At 46.6% G+C, this 16,529-nt stretch overlaps 2 protein-coding genes across 2 annotated transcripts; one reads left to right on the plus strand and one right to left on the minus strand.

Moving 5' to 3' along the window:
* Positions 1 to 581: 581 nt before the first annotated feature.
* Positions 582 to 3,922, plus strand: Il24 (interleukin 24). The gene is made up of 5 exons (XM_005329533.3): positions 582 to 752; positions 1,418 to 1,480; positions 2,286 to 2,441; positions 2,838 to 2,912; positions 3,828 to 3,922. The coding sequence occupies exons 1-5, from the start codon at positions 582 to 584 to the stop codon at positions 3,909 to 3,911; spliced, it is 549 nt and encodes a 182-aa protein (XP_005329590.2). The 3' UTR covers positions 3,912 to 3,922.
* A 636-nt stretch (positions 3,923 to 4,558) lies between these two features.
* On the minus strand, positions 4,559 to 13,120 carry Fcmr (Fc mu receptor). The gene is made up of 7 exons (XM_078024673.1): positions 12,742 to 13,120; positions 11,871 to 12,002; positions 10,720 to 10,942; positions 9,170 to 9,300; positions 8,662 to 8,814; positions 8,384 to 8,442; positions 4,559 to 6,020 (listed from the first exon to the last, which is right to left on the minus strand). The coding sequence occupies exons 1-7, from the start codon at positions 13,118 to 13,120 to the stop codon at positions 5,853 to 5,855; spliced, it is 1,245 nt and encodes a 414-aa protein (XP_077880799.1). The 3' UTR covers positions 4,559 to 5,852.
* Between the last annotated feature and the right edge of the window lie 3,409 nt (positions 13,121 to 16,529).

Consider the following 16,529-nt stretch of genomic DNA (forward strand, 5'->3'; position numbering starts at 1 on the left):
CCCCACCCCAGTGCACCCCAACAAGCCCCACATCTGTAGTATTCAAGTTTTGGAACCCATCTGTTTTAGCCTATTTCCGTTTCTCTCATGGAGAATATCTGAGATTGGAAAATTTGTAAGAAAAAGAGTATACTTGGCTCACAGTTCTGAAGGCTAGGAAATTCAAGAACAGGCAGCCATATCTGGTAAGGGTCTTCTTGTTGGTGCTTGCAGCATCCCAAGCAGTGGGCAACTTGGCTTTTATAACAGACTTGCTTTTAGATGATCCATTAACTCATTAATTCATGAACGGATGAATTCATGGAGGGCTGAATCCTCATAATCTAATCACCTCTTAAAGGTCTCACCTGGCCCCACTTCTTCATACCTCATGTTGAGTTTTTTTTTTTTTTCAATATGAGTTTTTCTTGGGACATTCAGACCATGGCACACTCAGGTGCCCCATCTATATGCTCCTGAGGTTGGCCTAGACAGACTCACAGAGCATTATACTGGGGTGTATCCCTCCTGATCAGAGGTCATGCCTCAGGAGAAGGCCCCCTTTCTTTCAGCAGGATCTGTCTGCTCTTTCTTTGCTGCAGATGAGCTCTTGGTTGCAGATGGTCACCCTCCGTTGCCTGAGCCTGATCCTGTTTGTCTGGAGCCAGGTACCAGGGCTCCAGAGCCAAGAATTCCAATTTGGGCCCTGCCGAGCAGAAGGGGTCAATCTCCAGCAACTGAGGGAGGCCTTCTGGACCATCCAGGAAACCGTGGTGAGTGCACAGATGCTCTGGACCCAGCCATGGGGATAATTATGAAGACCTTCACAGGTTGCTCATCAGTTTTCTACATAAGAACTCAAGGAGGTCAGGAGGCACTATGAGCCCCTTGGTACCCTGAGAAAGCTGAGGCTCAGAAAGATGTGGTCAGCCCCTAGTAAAATAAACAGAACTCAATGGAAAGAAATATGCTGATTTGTTCAGGCTTCATCCTGAATGGTGGGCTCTGGTTCTAAGTTCAAGATCTGAAATGAATGGCTGGGCTGCAGAGGGAGCTCCAGGTGCAGCCCCTCCTCCCCCATGTCTCCTCCTTACCCTGCAAAATACAGAGCAAACCAAACTGACTTATTTCCTCTTGTCTCAAATGACTAAAAGAATCAAACAGGTCCTTCAGCCAAGTCTGTGTTCAGACCTGGGATTCCATATGCCTGTGTGGGAGTGAGGGGACACGCTTAGTGATGTTCTATACATAAGACTTGTCCCCCCTCTCCAGGGGCTAGCTCAGCACCACCCCTCCTGGGTCCTCCTTTGGTCCCTCTGGTCTCTGGCGCCTCATAGACTGGTTGGATTTAGGGGTCCGGGGAAGCAGCTCATACTTGTGGGATTAGCTTCCTCACTGACCCCTAACCTAGAGACATCTTTTCTTTCTGTTCCCCAAGCAAGCTCAGGATAACACCACCAGCGTCCGGCTGCTGCGCCAGGAGGTTCTGCAGAATGTCTCGGTAATCAGATGGTGGTCAAGAACAATACCTCCTTTTGTGGGGCTGATGGAGTCCTTCCCAATCTACCCTGGGTTGACCCTATACAGGGTAGATCTGGCCATGAGCCAGAGAAGCGTGCAGATGAATCACTCTGTGGCGGTTGAGACTTATAAACATCTTTCTCCACTGAGCCAGAGTGTTGTCACCAGTCTCTATTTCACTTTTGCTTATATAAACAATGGGCATCTATTGAGCTGAACCTTCTTTTCCACTAATATGCTTTTCTCTTACCTATTTCTGTCTTCTCATTACCCGTCAATTCAGTGAGTGAGTACAAATGTACTGAGCCCTGATCCCTAAGAGGCGCGGAGCTTCAAGAGCTGAGGGGGGTTGTAGTGCATTGCTGTTGAAGAATGTTCCTTTTTCTCATTTCTTTTTCTATTAGTCATTTTTCCACCAACTCTTCACCACAAAGTCCAAGTTCAAGTGCTTTCAGGGTCCCTGACCTCCCCATATTAGGGAGGCTGTGTGGTGCAAAAGAAAGGGAATACCAGCTCCATGAGGAGTCAGGGTTCCAGACCCTCGTCTGTGCCTGCCACTGACAGCAGTGTGACTCTGGGTGGGTCACCTCCTTCCTGAGGTCTGGGTTCCTCCTGTGAAACAGGTGTTATTCTCTAGGGCCCCTGAAGTTCCTTCAGATCAAACGTTCATCATCTCCTAGAAGGCTCCTGCCCCTACTGTACTTATCTTGCCTTGGGTTGCATATGGGTCGTCCCTCCAGGGTGGGCAGAGGTTTCTGCTTTGCAGTGACTCAATCCTCCCTCAGGATGCTGAGAGCTGTTACCTTATCCACGCCCTGCTCAAGTTCTATCTGAACACCGTTTTCAAAAACTACCACAAAAGAGCTGAATTCAAGACCCTGAAATCATTCTCTACTCTGGCCAACAACTTTATTGTCATCATGTCAAAACTTCAACCCAGTGTGAGTAGAACCAAGCTGGGCCTTGGAGTCGGCCAATGGTGTGTTTTGAGAACACTCTCTTTCCTTATCCGGTCCTGGCTTCTATTCCACAACAGGGAGTTATGGGGGTTATGGAAAAAGAGTGCTGGGTTCAGGTCTAGGTTCTGCTTCTGATCAACTGGGTGACACTTTGCAAGGTGCTCAGCCTCTCTGGCTTCAGTTTTATCATCTGTTAAATGAGCATGACACTTCTCCCTGGAGAATTAAAGGAGATCGCTTCTGCCACCTGGTAGGAGTTGGGCATTGACTACTCTGAGGATAGCTCAGCTCTGTCCTCTCAGGCCTTGGGACCCTTTGTAGCATCACCATCATCATCATTTAATTCTTGGCTCAACATTGTTTTTTCTTGTTATCCAGCAGGAAAATGAGATGTTTTCTGTCAGTGAGAGTGCACACAAACGGTTTCTGCTGTTCCACAGAGCATTCAAACGGGTAAGGCTAAGAGCTGGGAGCTTGCTCACCTAGCAGAATAGCTCAACCTGTCACACTAAGGAGCCTCAGAGACCTAAAGTGGAATTTAATATAGGTGACTCCACCTGGTTTACCCCAAACCCACCTGACTTAGCAGGAACATAGGCATATTTATATCAATTAGCATGTACTTTGTATAAGTGGCAGAAATGAAGTGGTCTTTTGTTCCCCAGCTGTTATCAAGTTAAAATGCTATTATATTTCCCTACCAGATGATTTCATTATTGGGGACTTTCCCTGTGAGAGAATTTTATGGGTACTTGAACTGGGTAATGAAAGAAGGCGAGGAGTCACCCCACCCACCCCCAAACACATCTGCAGTATTTTCCATAATGCTCAACTGGTCTCATGTATGAATACAAATGATGGAAAATTATATTGTCTCTTCCTAAATTTAGACACACACACACAAAATAATCCAAATTTCATTCTCAGCACCTCTCCCCACAAGTTATTTTTTTTTCCAAAACGTGATTTTGATCATACATTAGCCTATAAATAAGTGGTGAAGAGCAAAATACATGATGGAAAGAGGCCACCCTGGCTCATTTCCTCATTTGCGCAGTGGACGCAGGTGGTGGGCCATACCCACCCCAGGCTGCATTCTGTGGTTCTTGTGGTTAGGGGTGCTGAGTGCTCTTGTCCTTTACCCAACACTACTCTGAGGCTACCCCATGGCTACTCTCTTTATCCTCATCCCTGAAGCAGACAAACACTCAGATGGGGACAAGGGATGGGAAGGAGAGATCATCAGAGACCATTCCACAGGTGACCCAGCCCTCGATTTGGAATCATGTCTGTTTCTGACATGGCAGATTGGAAGGAAAACCTTCTCTTGGCTAACGTGGCTGAACTCTGGCTCTCCTTTCTCCTTAGTTGGACATAGAAGCAGCTCTGACGAAAGCTTTGGGGGAAGTGGACATTCTCCTGACCTGGATGGAGAAATTCTACAAGATCTGAATGTCCAGACAAGAATCGTGAACTTGTTCATTCTTCATGTGATTTCAAACAGGTGTCCCTTCCTGTGCGGCTCGCTGGGCACTTCACACTCTTGGCCATGAACCCTACTGTGGTCCCAGGCTTCCCTTCAAAGACTTCATTCTTTCAGCATCTTTCAGCAGCCCAAACGACAGTCACAGGATGCTGTGAACAATCTACAAAGTGGATTCCTGTATTGATTACAACTCCATTTAATTACTGCCAGTGCTTCAACTGGAGTTATATTTATTTGCAAGGTGCTAAATTCCCTGGAGACAGCAGAATATAGTGTGCCCCATATTTCCCTTTTTATCTCCCATGATCCTTGCTGCAGTGTGGGGCAGTGGGTAGGTGCTCAATTAAGACTTAATAAACTGGATTTTATTTTTTTTACCTGTGTTTGGATTTTTGAGGAACAACGAGGGATGCTAGGATATAATATTGAACTTTAACACATGGAAGTCATATATCTGCAGGGGCACAACATTGGGGTGAGGGTGAGCATTAGTTTGAAAAGTAAATGATGGAAGATAACATGTTGGTTAAAGTGCCTGGCACAAAGCAGATTGTCACCCAACATTTCATTTCCTGCTGCACTCCCTACCCCTCCCCACCCTACCCTACTCCACCATCCCTTCTCCCTGGATCCCTCCCTTTCTTCTTCTTGTCATTTTTTCCTTTATCTGATACTTGAGAAAGTGACAGCAACAAGCTGACATCACTGATGGTGTCTCTGTGCCTGGAGGTACTGTCAAATCTGTGATGACATTTCTTGCTAATAAAGGGGGCAACTCATCCCAGATCTGGCAGTGTGTTCTCCCTACTTCTGGGCAAGTGCCTGGGGAGACTGTGTTGTGTATCAGGGAAAGATCTTCTCAATGGCAAGAATGGTCATTCTCAAGCTCTAACTGTACTTTGTAGTTCACATCAATCCAAAGATAGTATCCAATTATGACCTTGCCCCAAAAACTTAAGAGAAAGACTACACTTAAGAGCTGCTAGGAGGCAGGGTGTCTCCTTTTCCATGACAGAAGAGCTACTGCGGAGCCCCTGATCCTCCAAGAACCCCATGCTACTTTCCTTCCCACTTTGCTATATGTTGTCTGGACCTGGCAAAAAGATGAGGGACATTTTTTAAAGCAGAGAGAGGTAATGACTTGGGATGACTAAAACAGACCAAAAATGAGTGTTCTATCAGGGTTAGGATGTAGAAGAAGGGTAAGGAGGAAACAAAGACTGTGTCTAAAAGAGCAGGAGCTGCTAGGGTCAGGGTACTTTTCTATAGCAAATGAGGGAGACTTAGACTAAAGAGGATTGGTATATATATATATATATATATATATATATATATATATATATATATATATCACTGTCACTAACAATGTTGGTTCTGAGAATGTAGGATACTTTATAACATCAAAGTAAATTGGACAGGAGATAAATAGTTTCACACTAGCAAGTTCCAGCCTTTGGGTCAAGGCAAAGTCCTTCCTAGGAGTGTTATCATACCAGGCCCTGCCTAGCTCACAGGGCTGAGGCCCATCCTCATGAAGTGCAACCCAGAAGCTGTCTGTTTGTGTGAGGCCTAAGCTTGGGAAGGGCTTCTGAAATGGCAGCTATGCCTACACTCCATACTAATGCCATGTGATCTAGAGCCAGAGCGGCAAAGTCCCTGTGACCAAAGACACTGCAAATGCCACAGTCTGTTACATGGTTTGAAAAGGAAGCAGGCAGCATTGAGACAAATGCTATGCACACCCAGACTCCTCGAGGCACACAGTGTGGGGTACAAAGGTGTGCAAGATTATGTGGGGCAGAGCCATGCTCAAGGCACAGATAGATGGGGGCATGCAAGGTGATCAGGGCTCTGTGAGGGGATGGAGCAGTCATTGGAAATTAGCAGACAGACAAGACTTATTGTCATCAAGGTGTGGCTGCAGGGGTACAGCTAGGAGGGTGAGTCAGGCTGGGAATATTGATGTAATCATTTGACTCAGTGTCCTCCCTCTTGACAGCAGGCTGGTGGCAGATGCTCATATATTCACAGCTGGTCTTCAGACATGGGGTATGGAGCCAGGGAGCTTCGAGCACCTGGAAACACCAAATAAGCATCACTGAATTTGGATGGATGGTTTTAGTACCTTTCCAGTTGTGTTTCCATAACAGGAAATGGGGGGCATGACGGGGGGGACTCTGAGTTCTAGAAGGCAAAGACAAAGAGGTAGCTGATTTCCATCAAGTGGGCCAGCCTTGGGGATTTTCAGGGTGGTATCCCACCCAATACCTGGAAAACACTTAGAACTAATAGGGGAAGGAAATGCCTTAAATGGAGCTCAGATTGAAATCGTGTGGCTAAACATGGGTCTGAGGAATCCCAGCTGTCAGAGGAGTAACCCCTTGGGGATAAAAATGTGACTTGTGGAACAAATATGCATCTTCTCGGGGAGGAATTCACAGGTACAGTGATTCACCCTTGTACCTCTCTGTAAGAGCTTGGAGAGGCCATGACATGGCATTCCAGAAAGGGGCTGGGCAGGGAAGGGGAGGAAAATTGCTGACCATGTGGCACTGTGGTGCTTCTCCTCCTCCTCAGACAGATGGCTTCTTCCCTTCAGATCATCTACCTTTAGTATGATTAGTTCTTAGAGGACAGGGCTGTGCCAAAGACCCCAACATGGCACAAGTACTATAATATTCACAGAAATCCATGGTAGGGACTGTGATCACGTACTTAAACACAATTCTACGATCAGGATGTTCAGGACCCTGGATACAGTGAGCACTCATGGAAAGGAGCTTTTATGTTTTGTACTTTCCAAGAGGGGAATGCAGAAGTAGCTTCCTTCAAAAACATCTCCTAGCTGGGTGCAGTGGCTCACACCTTTAATACTGGCTACTCAGGAGGTGAGGCAGGAGGATGGCTAGTATGAATCCAGCCTGATCAACTTAGTGAGACCCTGTTTCAAAAAAAAAAAAATACAAAGTGTGTGTGTGTGTTGGGGGGGGGATATGGTGTGAATGGGGATGTAGTTCAGTGGCGGAGTGCTTGCCTAGCATGTATGAGGCTCTGGGTTCAATCTCCAATACTGCCAGAATAAACAAACAGAATCCCCCATTGCCTTTTACAGTTCATCATTTGAAACTGACTTACTTGGTTTTAAAATGAATTTGTTCCATCAATGTTTTTGCCCCGATACTGGGAATCAGAGTCTCAAGTAGGGAGGCAGGGTAAGCTGTGAGAAAGGCCCCTGCCCAGGAGAGGACTGTGTGGTCCCAGCAGATTCAGAGGACGGCTGGTGGATGGTGGAGTAGACAAACACGGTGGGACCATTCCTAAGCTGCAGTGAGCTTTCTCTAATGGGGTGGGAAGGAGAAAGCTCAAGAAACTGGAGGTAACTGGCAGAGCTGGGTATCACTCTCTCTTTTTCAGCAAGGCTCATGATTGCCAACCAGAGACGACCTTTCACAGCTTCCCTTGAAGGCAGAGGTTGCTGCTTGACTAAGCTAATTAAGGTCGATAATTAAGCTAAATAAGTACAAGGAATGTGTGAAACTTCGGGCCATGGTCTTAAAGAAGCACTTCTTTCTTTCTTGGTGGGCTGGAATGTAGATATGATACTAGAGACTGAGTATTGACCAGGGACCAGGACCATCCAGAGATTGAGGGAGCAGAAAGTCCCTGCATGACTTCATGGCTCAGGCCACCCCTTCCTATCCCTCTGATTCTTTGCTTGAGAGGAAAATAGGCTGCTAACTTTGGAGCCATGTGTTTGGGGGTCTGTTTCATGAACTTAGTCAACACTCTAATTAAAACTTGGCTTCTCCGTGGTGACAGAGAAAGAAAAAAAATGGCATTAGTTCTTTTTTTGGTATTGAAACCAGTATTTTAGTCACTGTTGGTTTCTTTAGAAAATAAAAGGTTTTCTTAATTTGGGAAAACAAAATGGACGGATAGATTCAAGGCTTCTTTCCTAATGGAAACTCTCTATGTCCATTCCTTGATGAAGCCTCCTCACCCAAGGTGTTTAATCTTGTCTGCTGAGTCACTTTCTAAGTTAAGCCTGACCTCCTCCAGTGATGGGTAAACGACCTCATCTCATCTTAGGGTTTACTAGAAAGTTTTTCCTCACATTAAGATGAAACCCTCTTAAACCTCCCAGTAAACTAATTTCTTCATTCGAAAGTTCTTCAAGTAGCTGCAGGTTACTATGTATCATTCTCTAACAGCTAGTTAACTAAGAATACCACGATCCCTGGGGAGTTGGTCTTCTGACAACACCAAATAAGGTAATGGATACAACTTGTCCCCCGAATGGGCCCCAGGATCTGGGGTAAGATCTTGCAACCTGGAGCTAAGACCCTGCTCTAGTAACAGTGCTCTCTCTGGTCCATGCCCAGAGTTGGGGGCGCGAGTTCGGGCTGAAGCTGCCAATCAGAAGACGGGTGGAGCTTACCTGTGGCGGGGCTGAGGGCGCAGATGTTCCAGGATCCGCAGGAGGGACCTGCTTCTGGCCTAAGGGGGATGGGAGTGCTGATGTAAGGGCGAGATGGAGCCTCCAGTTCCGCCCCCGCCCCGCCCCATCTTGCGGGAATCCTGAGGATGTAAGGCGGCGGCGCGGGGTGGGTGGGGGGAGTCCTGCTCCCCCAGAACCTGGCGCCAGGCGCACCATCTACGCCCGCGCTCCTTCTGATCTTCTGTAGGGTCACCCGCCAGCCACCAGCTTCCGCTCACCGGCAGCGTTAGACTCTGGAGCGCGCCGGGGGCAGGCGCTGTAGATGTTCTGGGAGCGCGGCCGCTGCAATCTGGGCCGCTGCTCCCGGGGCCGCTGGGAGGCCTCCAGGGCGCGCATCCTCAACGCCATTCGGCGGACCCGCCTGGAGAAGGCTTCTCCGTGATGACAGAGAAAGAAAAAAATGGCATCAGAGGCCTGAAGCCAGCTTTCCTTTCCTTCCCCAAACTCAAGGCTGCTCCCTCCTCGATGCTTGGCGACGTCAGACCTACAGATGCTCAAAGTGTGCGGGACACTAGATGGATCGGCTTACCCTCTCCTGAAGACCAAAGGTCTCAGGCCGCCCTCCTCCTCCTCGAACCCATTCCCAGGTCACTGACCTTCGCCCCACTTCCCTACACCCCAGGCTACTCATCGCTATCTTCCGGATTTTTGCTGCAAAATCAAGCAGAGATCAGAACCGTCTGGGAGCTTAGCTTTCCCACCCCAGCCCAGAGCCCAGCTGCTCACCTCTCTTCCTTTGAATCGCTCTTTTTACCACCAGCCCCAGAAGGGCCAGCAGGAGAAGACCCAGGACAGTTGGGATCAGGATGTGAAATCCTTGATCCTCCCTTCCAAACTCTGGACCACGGTTGAATTCTCTGGGGAGGGAAGGAATGGGAGAGAGAAAGAGAAGGTAGTAAGGGAGATAGGTTTAAAGAAGCACTTTCTTGTGGCAGACTTTTTAAAGACAACTCTCAGACTTGTTCCTTTGTTAATAGAATTCTTTCCACTCCCCCCCCCAAAGACTCTTGTCTGTGGAGAGTAAACTGGGGTTCAAACTCAGATGTACCTTTTCCTGGATTCATGACTTTGAACGAATCTCTAACTTCTCTGAACCTCATTTCCCCACAAATCTGCATCATTTTCACTTTTGCAGAACTGTTATTAAGATGATACAAAATAGTGGATATGAAGAATTTAATGCTCCTGGCCTACAGCAGGAGATGATAAATGCCAGTCCCTTGCCAACACTGTGCACCTTGGTTTACTTACATGGTTATTGAAAATATTAAATAAGTTATAGTGTTTTTTTTTTTTTAACTAGGGATTGAACTCAAGGGCTACTGAGCCACATCCCCAGATTTAGAGACAGGGTCTCATTGAGTTGCTTAGCACTTTGCCTTTGCTGAGGCTGGCTTTGAACTCATGATCCTCCTGTTTCAGCCTTCAGATCCGCTGGGATTCCAGGTGTGCGCCACCGCACCTGGCTTGAGCTAGTTTCTTATTACTATGAAAAAGATGTTTTTCTGAGTGCTCCCTCTTCCCTTTGTTTTCTGTACATACTGAAATCTTACTTTTCTGGAAGGGGTAGTGCAATTGTGCCAAGCCAAAAGAAATCTCATATTTCCAGTTCTCATGTTCTTGCCCATTACAAACTTGATCACAGACCCCAAATAGTATCAGGGGTTCTAGTATTATCTGAAATCACTTAGCTCTCACAGCCTGTTTCCCTATTTATAGAACCCCAAATAATGTTGGAAGTCCCTTTCCTCATTAACGCGTTTGTGATTGCTTAGGCATAAAAAATTCCAATATTAGAGATTTTTTTTGCCACCTGCTATAGTGCTACCACCTAGTGGTTAATTGCTGCCTTCCTTCAACTGCACCTGAGTCTTCAGGCTGGGGCTGTCCACTAGCAATGTAAGTCACATATGTAATTTTAAATTTCCTAGTAGCCACATTTAAAAATGAAACAGATGAAAGTAATTCAGACACTTAATAGCTTACTAGTTCATTTGATTCTCATTTAATTTTCCCCCATCAAAACAGAGTTGAATGATTCTGAATGTGAAAGACTTGAGTCTATTTCTTTCTACAGACTCAGTGCTAGAACATTAAATGCTAATGAGATTCATACCTGCTATATTCATAGGTAGTATATTTCACAGTGGTCTTCTACAGACAAGATTAAGAAGGGTCTCTAATAATGGATGTTGCGGGAAGATTTTAGTGGATCTCTTGACTCTTGCCTACTTTACCTGGCTTTGAAACCATCATGGATGATGGGGGCCTCTTACCTCTGCCCATGCAACCTAGTGTGCTGCTTGTAGCTGGCCCCTGGGGGCCTGAGCAGCCCCTCCTGAGTTGAAGTCTTTGATGTTGTGGTGGGTGGCAGAACGGTTGAGGGCTTGGCAGCTGCTACTGAGAATGCTCTGGATTCTCGAGGATGATGAATTATTGGTGTGGTGGGGGAAGGGTAGGGCTCTGGAGGGTCGTCAGTCCTTTGGGTTGGTGTGGTAACTGCAGGAGATGAAAGAAAAAGGGACCTTCCATATACACTTTACTCTAGTCTCCAGAGGCACTGGGCCACTAGCTCTTCCTTCAATACATTCTTCTCTTTTGCCCAGACTACATTTGTTCCTAGAGTCCTCATGGCCTGAAGTGCCTTCAGAGCATACCACCTCTATGCAATCAATTCTGTATTGGCTTCGAATACCATTTCCTCCAGGAAGCTCCCCATCTCATGCCTTCCCAGGAAGAAGAGCTTGCCCTCCTATGAGCATGGGGAGACCTTGTTTGTAGTTCTGTTCTCACTCTGCCTTGTGCTATATTTGTTTATTTGTTCTCCCCCATCACACACCTATCAGTAACAACCATAGCTCTATGAACTTCCCAATTACACTATTCCTTTTGGCCATCAACAGGGTCCCCTCATGTAATAATATTCAATTAATATATACGATGATATGATGGAAATATTAACACGTCATAAATGCATTTAAAACTAGAAACATACTGAACTATGAAAGTATTGTTAGTATAATAACCATTTATCTTTTAATTGAAAAATAGAGTTGTTAAAATCACTAGACACCAGCAGGTAGAATACAACTCTGTGGGCAGCAAGAAGACATGATGACCTCCAGCTGGGAAACGTCTGCCCAGTCATGGGTTTGGCAGTCATTCATAAAAAGAGCTGATTTTGTGAATGGAGCACACGCTCCATTGCTTGTGGTGCCACCTAGTGGTGATGTGCAAGTTCTGCAACTATGTCAGGGAGTCATAGCTTTAGGATAGGCTTGGAGGATGTAAAGGCAGGTCTGTTGGGCTCTGCTCTGCTGTGCTCTGCCACTCATGGTGAGCTGGACACCCACCCACCTCCCTCCTCCGTTTCCACAGTGCTACAGCATCTTCCTCATCTCTCTTACTCATGCTTTGATGGACTGACCTTTGGATGTGGATTCAGAAGAACTGGCATGTGCAACCATCTGGAGCCAAGTGGGCATCCGCTGCTCCAGAAATTTATGAAACCATTTTGGAGGCTCAGATATCAGCTCCTCCTCCCAGAATGGATTGTACTCTATTGGAAGCAAGGAGATTATGTTGATGGTATCTGGAGGAAAGACAGGCTTGGAGAAGGGACTGTTGGCGTAAGTAAAAGCTGACTCAGACAAGGTAAAATGGCAGTGAGGGCATGAGAGCAGCATTGCTGGAGAGGAGCAGAAAATGAGCTGGTCTTGGGGCCTCCCTGACAGAGCACTTTTTCTCCTAGCACAGCTAATATGCCCTGAAAAACCATCAGACGCTATTGGGACTGTGAACTGTTGAATTAGTTGCTGCATTTGTGTAGGAAATCACTGGAGAAGAGGAGAAAGGCTGGATGCATGAGAAATAAAGAACCAGACCAGACAGTAACAAATCTGGCCTATAAATATGCCTTGATAAGTGGGTGTATTTCCTTTATATTCATCTCTGATATATCTCATGGAACAGTTATATATGACAGTTATGTCCTTGGCTTCCAGTTTTCACTGGTGCTCAAACTCATGTCACCTCTCCCCTTGTGCCCTGGGTGGGACAGGCGACACAAGGTCAGCATCTCTTATCCTTTTGCCTACTGTGGATAGACAGTTCTGTGGGTCAGGAGGTTAGTGGACTATGAAGTTCAACTCTGTGGATGCTAATTATTATTGGGCTGGCTAATATGGCAATAGCATAGAAGTCTGGAGGACTGTTATTTAGATGGCTGTCTCAATCTTCCTAAGTGGAGACATTTTCTGAGTGGGCTGAACCTGCCTGCAAGCAGCGGTGGCACCTACCACTGTGGACATTCAGGGTGACCTTCTGGGTCTTGCCCCGTTCTGTGTGCGTGCCCACTCCGCAGGCATAAACTCCACTATCACTCTCGGTCAGTTCTGTCATCTCCACTAGGAACAAATTCTTGTGTAAGCACGGCTTCAAAGTGACTCGACTGTCATATTCCTTCTTGATGAAGTTATTGGATACCACCGTGGAACAGATTGCAGGTTTCACCATCTCCCGGCACAGATACATCCTCACGTTTATTTTAGGAAGCGGGCACTCGATGGTAATAGATCCACCCAGTTCTCCATCCAGCTTTACTTCTGGGAGGATCTTCAGAGCCCCACATACTGCAGAAGAAGGAGTTAATGCAGAGGGAGCCTCATTCCCAGACATATCCCCAACTCTAACTTTCTGCAACCCTAGCCCAGGTTCTAGCCCAGCCTCACTCCAAACCATGGCCCCATCCCCATCGCCAGACCAACTTCAGTCAGTCCTCAGCCTCAACCTGTCATGATTTCTTCCCTTATCTTCATTCATCTTTTCCCTTGCCTAACCCAATTTACCACCTCAGGCCAAGTCCTTACACACCCGTCCCCCATGACCATACCTTAACTTAGCTCTTTGCCTCATCACTAAATCCATACCCATAAGGACCCAGACCACCCCTATGAGAATATGATCAAAACCACAACATCCACTTCAAGGAGAAATAATGTGCCTAGGGTGACCCCAAATGGCATATAGCCCCCAAGGGGCTTCAGCCTGAGGCTGGGAGGTGCAGGTCAGTTTTGCTGCAGTAGGTTTTCCTCTCCAGTTTTGTTTTGGTCATATCCATTCAGCCAGTCATTTATTCCAACAGTTCTCCATATTCAGTCATTCAGTAAGTGTCTACTGAATGCCTCTCATGAGCATCTCTCCCTTGCAGAACAATCATTTAGTGAGCAATACCAACAGTCAGCCAGTACAACACGGAGTGATCAATTCCGTGACAGAGAGAGCACAGTATTCTTTGGAAGGAGCAAGCAGGGGCCCCTGATCCAGTCTCTTGTAGGGGGTGGGGTAGTTAGAGGAAGGTCATTTGGAAGATGTGGTGTCTAAATTGTGATCTGAAGGAAAGGACATAGAGGGCAACTGAGAATCCTGATACTTGTCACCCAGTGGGGAGCTCAAAGGAGTGTGTGAGTGAATGCGGGTGGGGGTGTGGGCACACTGTGTGTTGACAGGGTGTGGAGCTGGAAGGGATAAAAGATGTGGGTTGCAAGAGTCTGACATTAAAAGGCTTGTGTTTTAGGTGAGAGGTCTCATGCAGCTCAGCCAGCTAAGAAGAGGGTAAGGCCTCAATGATTAATTATTAACTAAACAGGTCCCAGTAAGTGTCTGAATATTGTCAGGAAGAGGATTCATAAGGTAAAGTGTGTGTGTGTGTGTGTGTGTGTGTGTGTGTGTGTGTTGGGGTGGGATGGGATGGAGTGCAGGGCAGCAAAGGAGAAGTCTTCCAGATGGTAAGAATGGTCCCCACCAGGGTGGGGATGCCAGAGAGAACAGAGCACATCTGTGGATGTGGATGGAGAGAACTCCTCCTGCTTAGGGAGATGCATCCCCAGAGCACGACTTCAGGATAGCTGCAAGGAGTTCAGTCAAATGAGTGTCAAGAAAAGCATCAGGAGAGCAGTGAGATTTGAGGATTCTGGATCAGGACATCCCTGATGGGTAAAATGGGTAAATGTGGACAAGGGTAAAGAGGTGGAAACCATCATGGGAGGAGAATGCAGACTACAGGGACTGGAGAGGGAGCTCTACGGGAGCCCACTGAAAGCGTAGCCCATGTTAGCATGGTGGGAGAGCTTCAAGCATGAGCCCCCCCGCATCCTCTTGGGCCTGCGAAATCCTCCCCTCCTTCTAGAGAGAGCAACATCCCTTTGGCCCAGCTAGAATGGCGGTGCCGCTCAGGGGCAGACTGAGGTGGTATGATTTAAGCACTCTTTACACCTTTATATCTTCCATTCCCTGCCCCACCCCTCTGCCTTCTCAGCCTCAGTTTGATTAGCCATCCATCATACACATATATCCCACTACCTCTCAGAGTGTCTGACACTGCATTAAAACTCCACTCCTTTGGGCTCTTAAGACTTTTCAATGCAACAATTATTTGAATTTATTCTATACTGAAGGCATCACAAAGAAAGAACTTTTGAATAAAAATCCATTTTGATCCTCAAGGAGCTTATCATTTAATTAACCAAATAAACACACACGGAGCCACAATATGAATGTCATCAGTATTCTGAGTTCAGAAGCGGGGGCTCAGGAAAGTCTTTGAAAAGGGAGTGGAGACTGAGGTGGACTTTAAGGAACTCATAAGAGGCGAAGGTGAAATGGAGGATGTTTCTGGTAGAACGAATAACATGGGTGAGGAAGGGCAAGGTGGCAGGGGTGTGTAGCACATGTTCAAGGAAGAGTCCTGTTTGGCTAGAGCAAAGTGCAGGAGAATGTGTCAATACATTGAAGGTTTTGCAAAGAACAATCCTATGACTAGAGTCAAGCTGTTGGAGAATGTGTCAATACATTGAAGGTTTTGCAAAGAACAATCCTATGACTAGAGTCAAGCTGTTGAGAGGGTGAAAGTGGGAAAGATAGTCAAGAGAGGATAGTTGTGCATTTGACCCCTTTCCTTTTCCTCTGTGACCTTGCTAGTAGAAGCTGCCACTGCTTCTCATTCTGGTAAGCTACACAAATTGGCCATTGATTGGACCAAACTCTGGTTGAGACTAAATGGGAAGAGGTGGTAAAAAAAAAAGCCATTCTGGCATTTTGTGGCTGATATTAGAAACACTTACGGCAGATGAAATAGCCCACTTGGATGGGACCAATGAGGAGTCGGAGATAAAGGGTTAAGTGATAAAGGGTTAAGTATGTAGCTGTGTCTCCGGTCTTTGTGGGTTGTTAAAGTGGGGTGTCCAAGAGACAGTTGCCAACTGAAATATGAAATTCAGAAAATAGAATGGGACTGTTGAATGGATTAGGGAGTCCTCCTTTAGAGTTGAAAGCTGGAAATTCAGGAGTGAAAAAGATCTATAGACAGAGAATATGGCAGTAAGAAGAAAGGTCTTTGGAGGCACCAGCTTTAAGATCCCATAATAAAGGTAGAAATGTCTAGGAAATGAGATACCTTTAGCCCTTGAGAATTAACAACTGGCTAAACAGTACCTGGAGTGGAGAGAGGAGCACTAGCAGGGAGCAGGGGTGATCCAGTGACTCACATGGCCTCCGTCCTTGTACTGGTTTGCAATTGAATCCATCAAGGAACATTAGGGGCGGAGACGCCTGGCGATTGATTGCCTGTGGCCACTTCATAAAAAGTGTGAAGTGTTTCCCCAGAGTACTTACCTGGCAGGAAGTAAAGTGACCAAAGCCAGAGATCCATGGTTCTTTCCAAAGCCTCTGGAGCAGGAGCAGAGACCCACTGCCAACCCGAGAGCCCTTCACCATCGGGAGCTTGAAAGAGATTCTGGCCCCATCAAGGGGCAAAGGCTTGAAAATGAGGAAATGACAACCTGTCTTGTTTGCCAGCTAGTCTTAGCCTAAAAAAGAAAATACCAGCAAACCACAGCGGAAGTCAGGAATTGAGAAAACATGCTGTGTTGGGTGAGAATGGGTCACCAGGGTTCAAAGGGCCTCTAGGAAGCTCTCGAGATTGTTAGCGAGCACCAGCCTGGTATCTCTTTGCCTTCACACTTTTTCTTGGAGGGGCCTCCTGTGCTTTATATGTATCCATTAACTCCTGAGCTGAGGGCCTTTGCTT

Source organism: Ictidomys tridecemlineatus, chromosome 10, assembly GCF_052094955.1.
Source record: "Ictidomys tridecemlineatus isolate mIctTri1 chromosome 10, mIctTri1.hap1, whole genome shotgun sequence".
Classification (NCBI taxonomy): Eukaryota; Metazoa; Chordata; class Mammalia; order Rodentia; family Sciuridae; genus Ictidomys; species Ictidomys tridecemlineatus.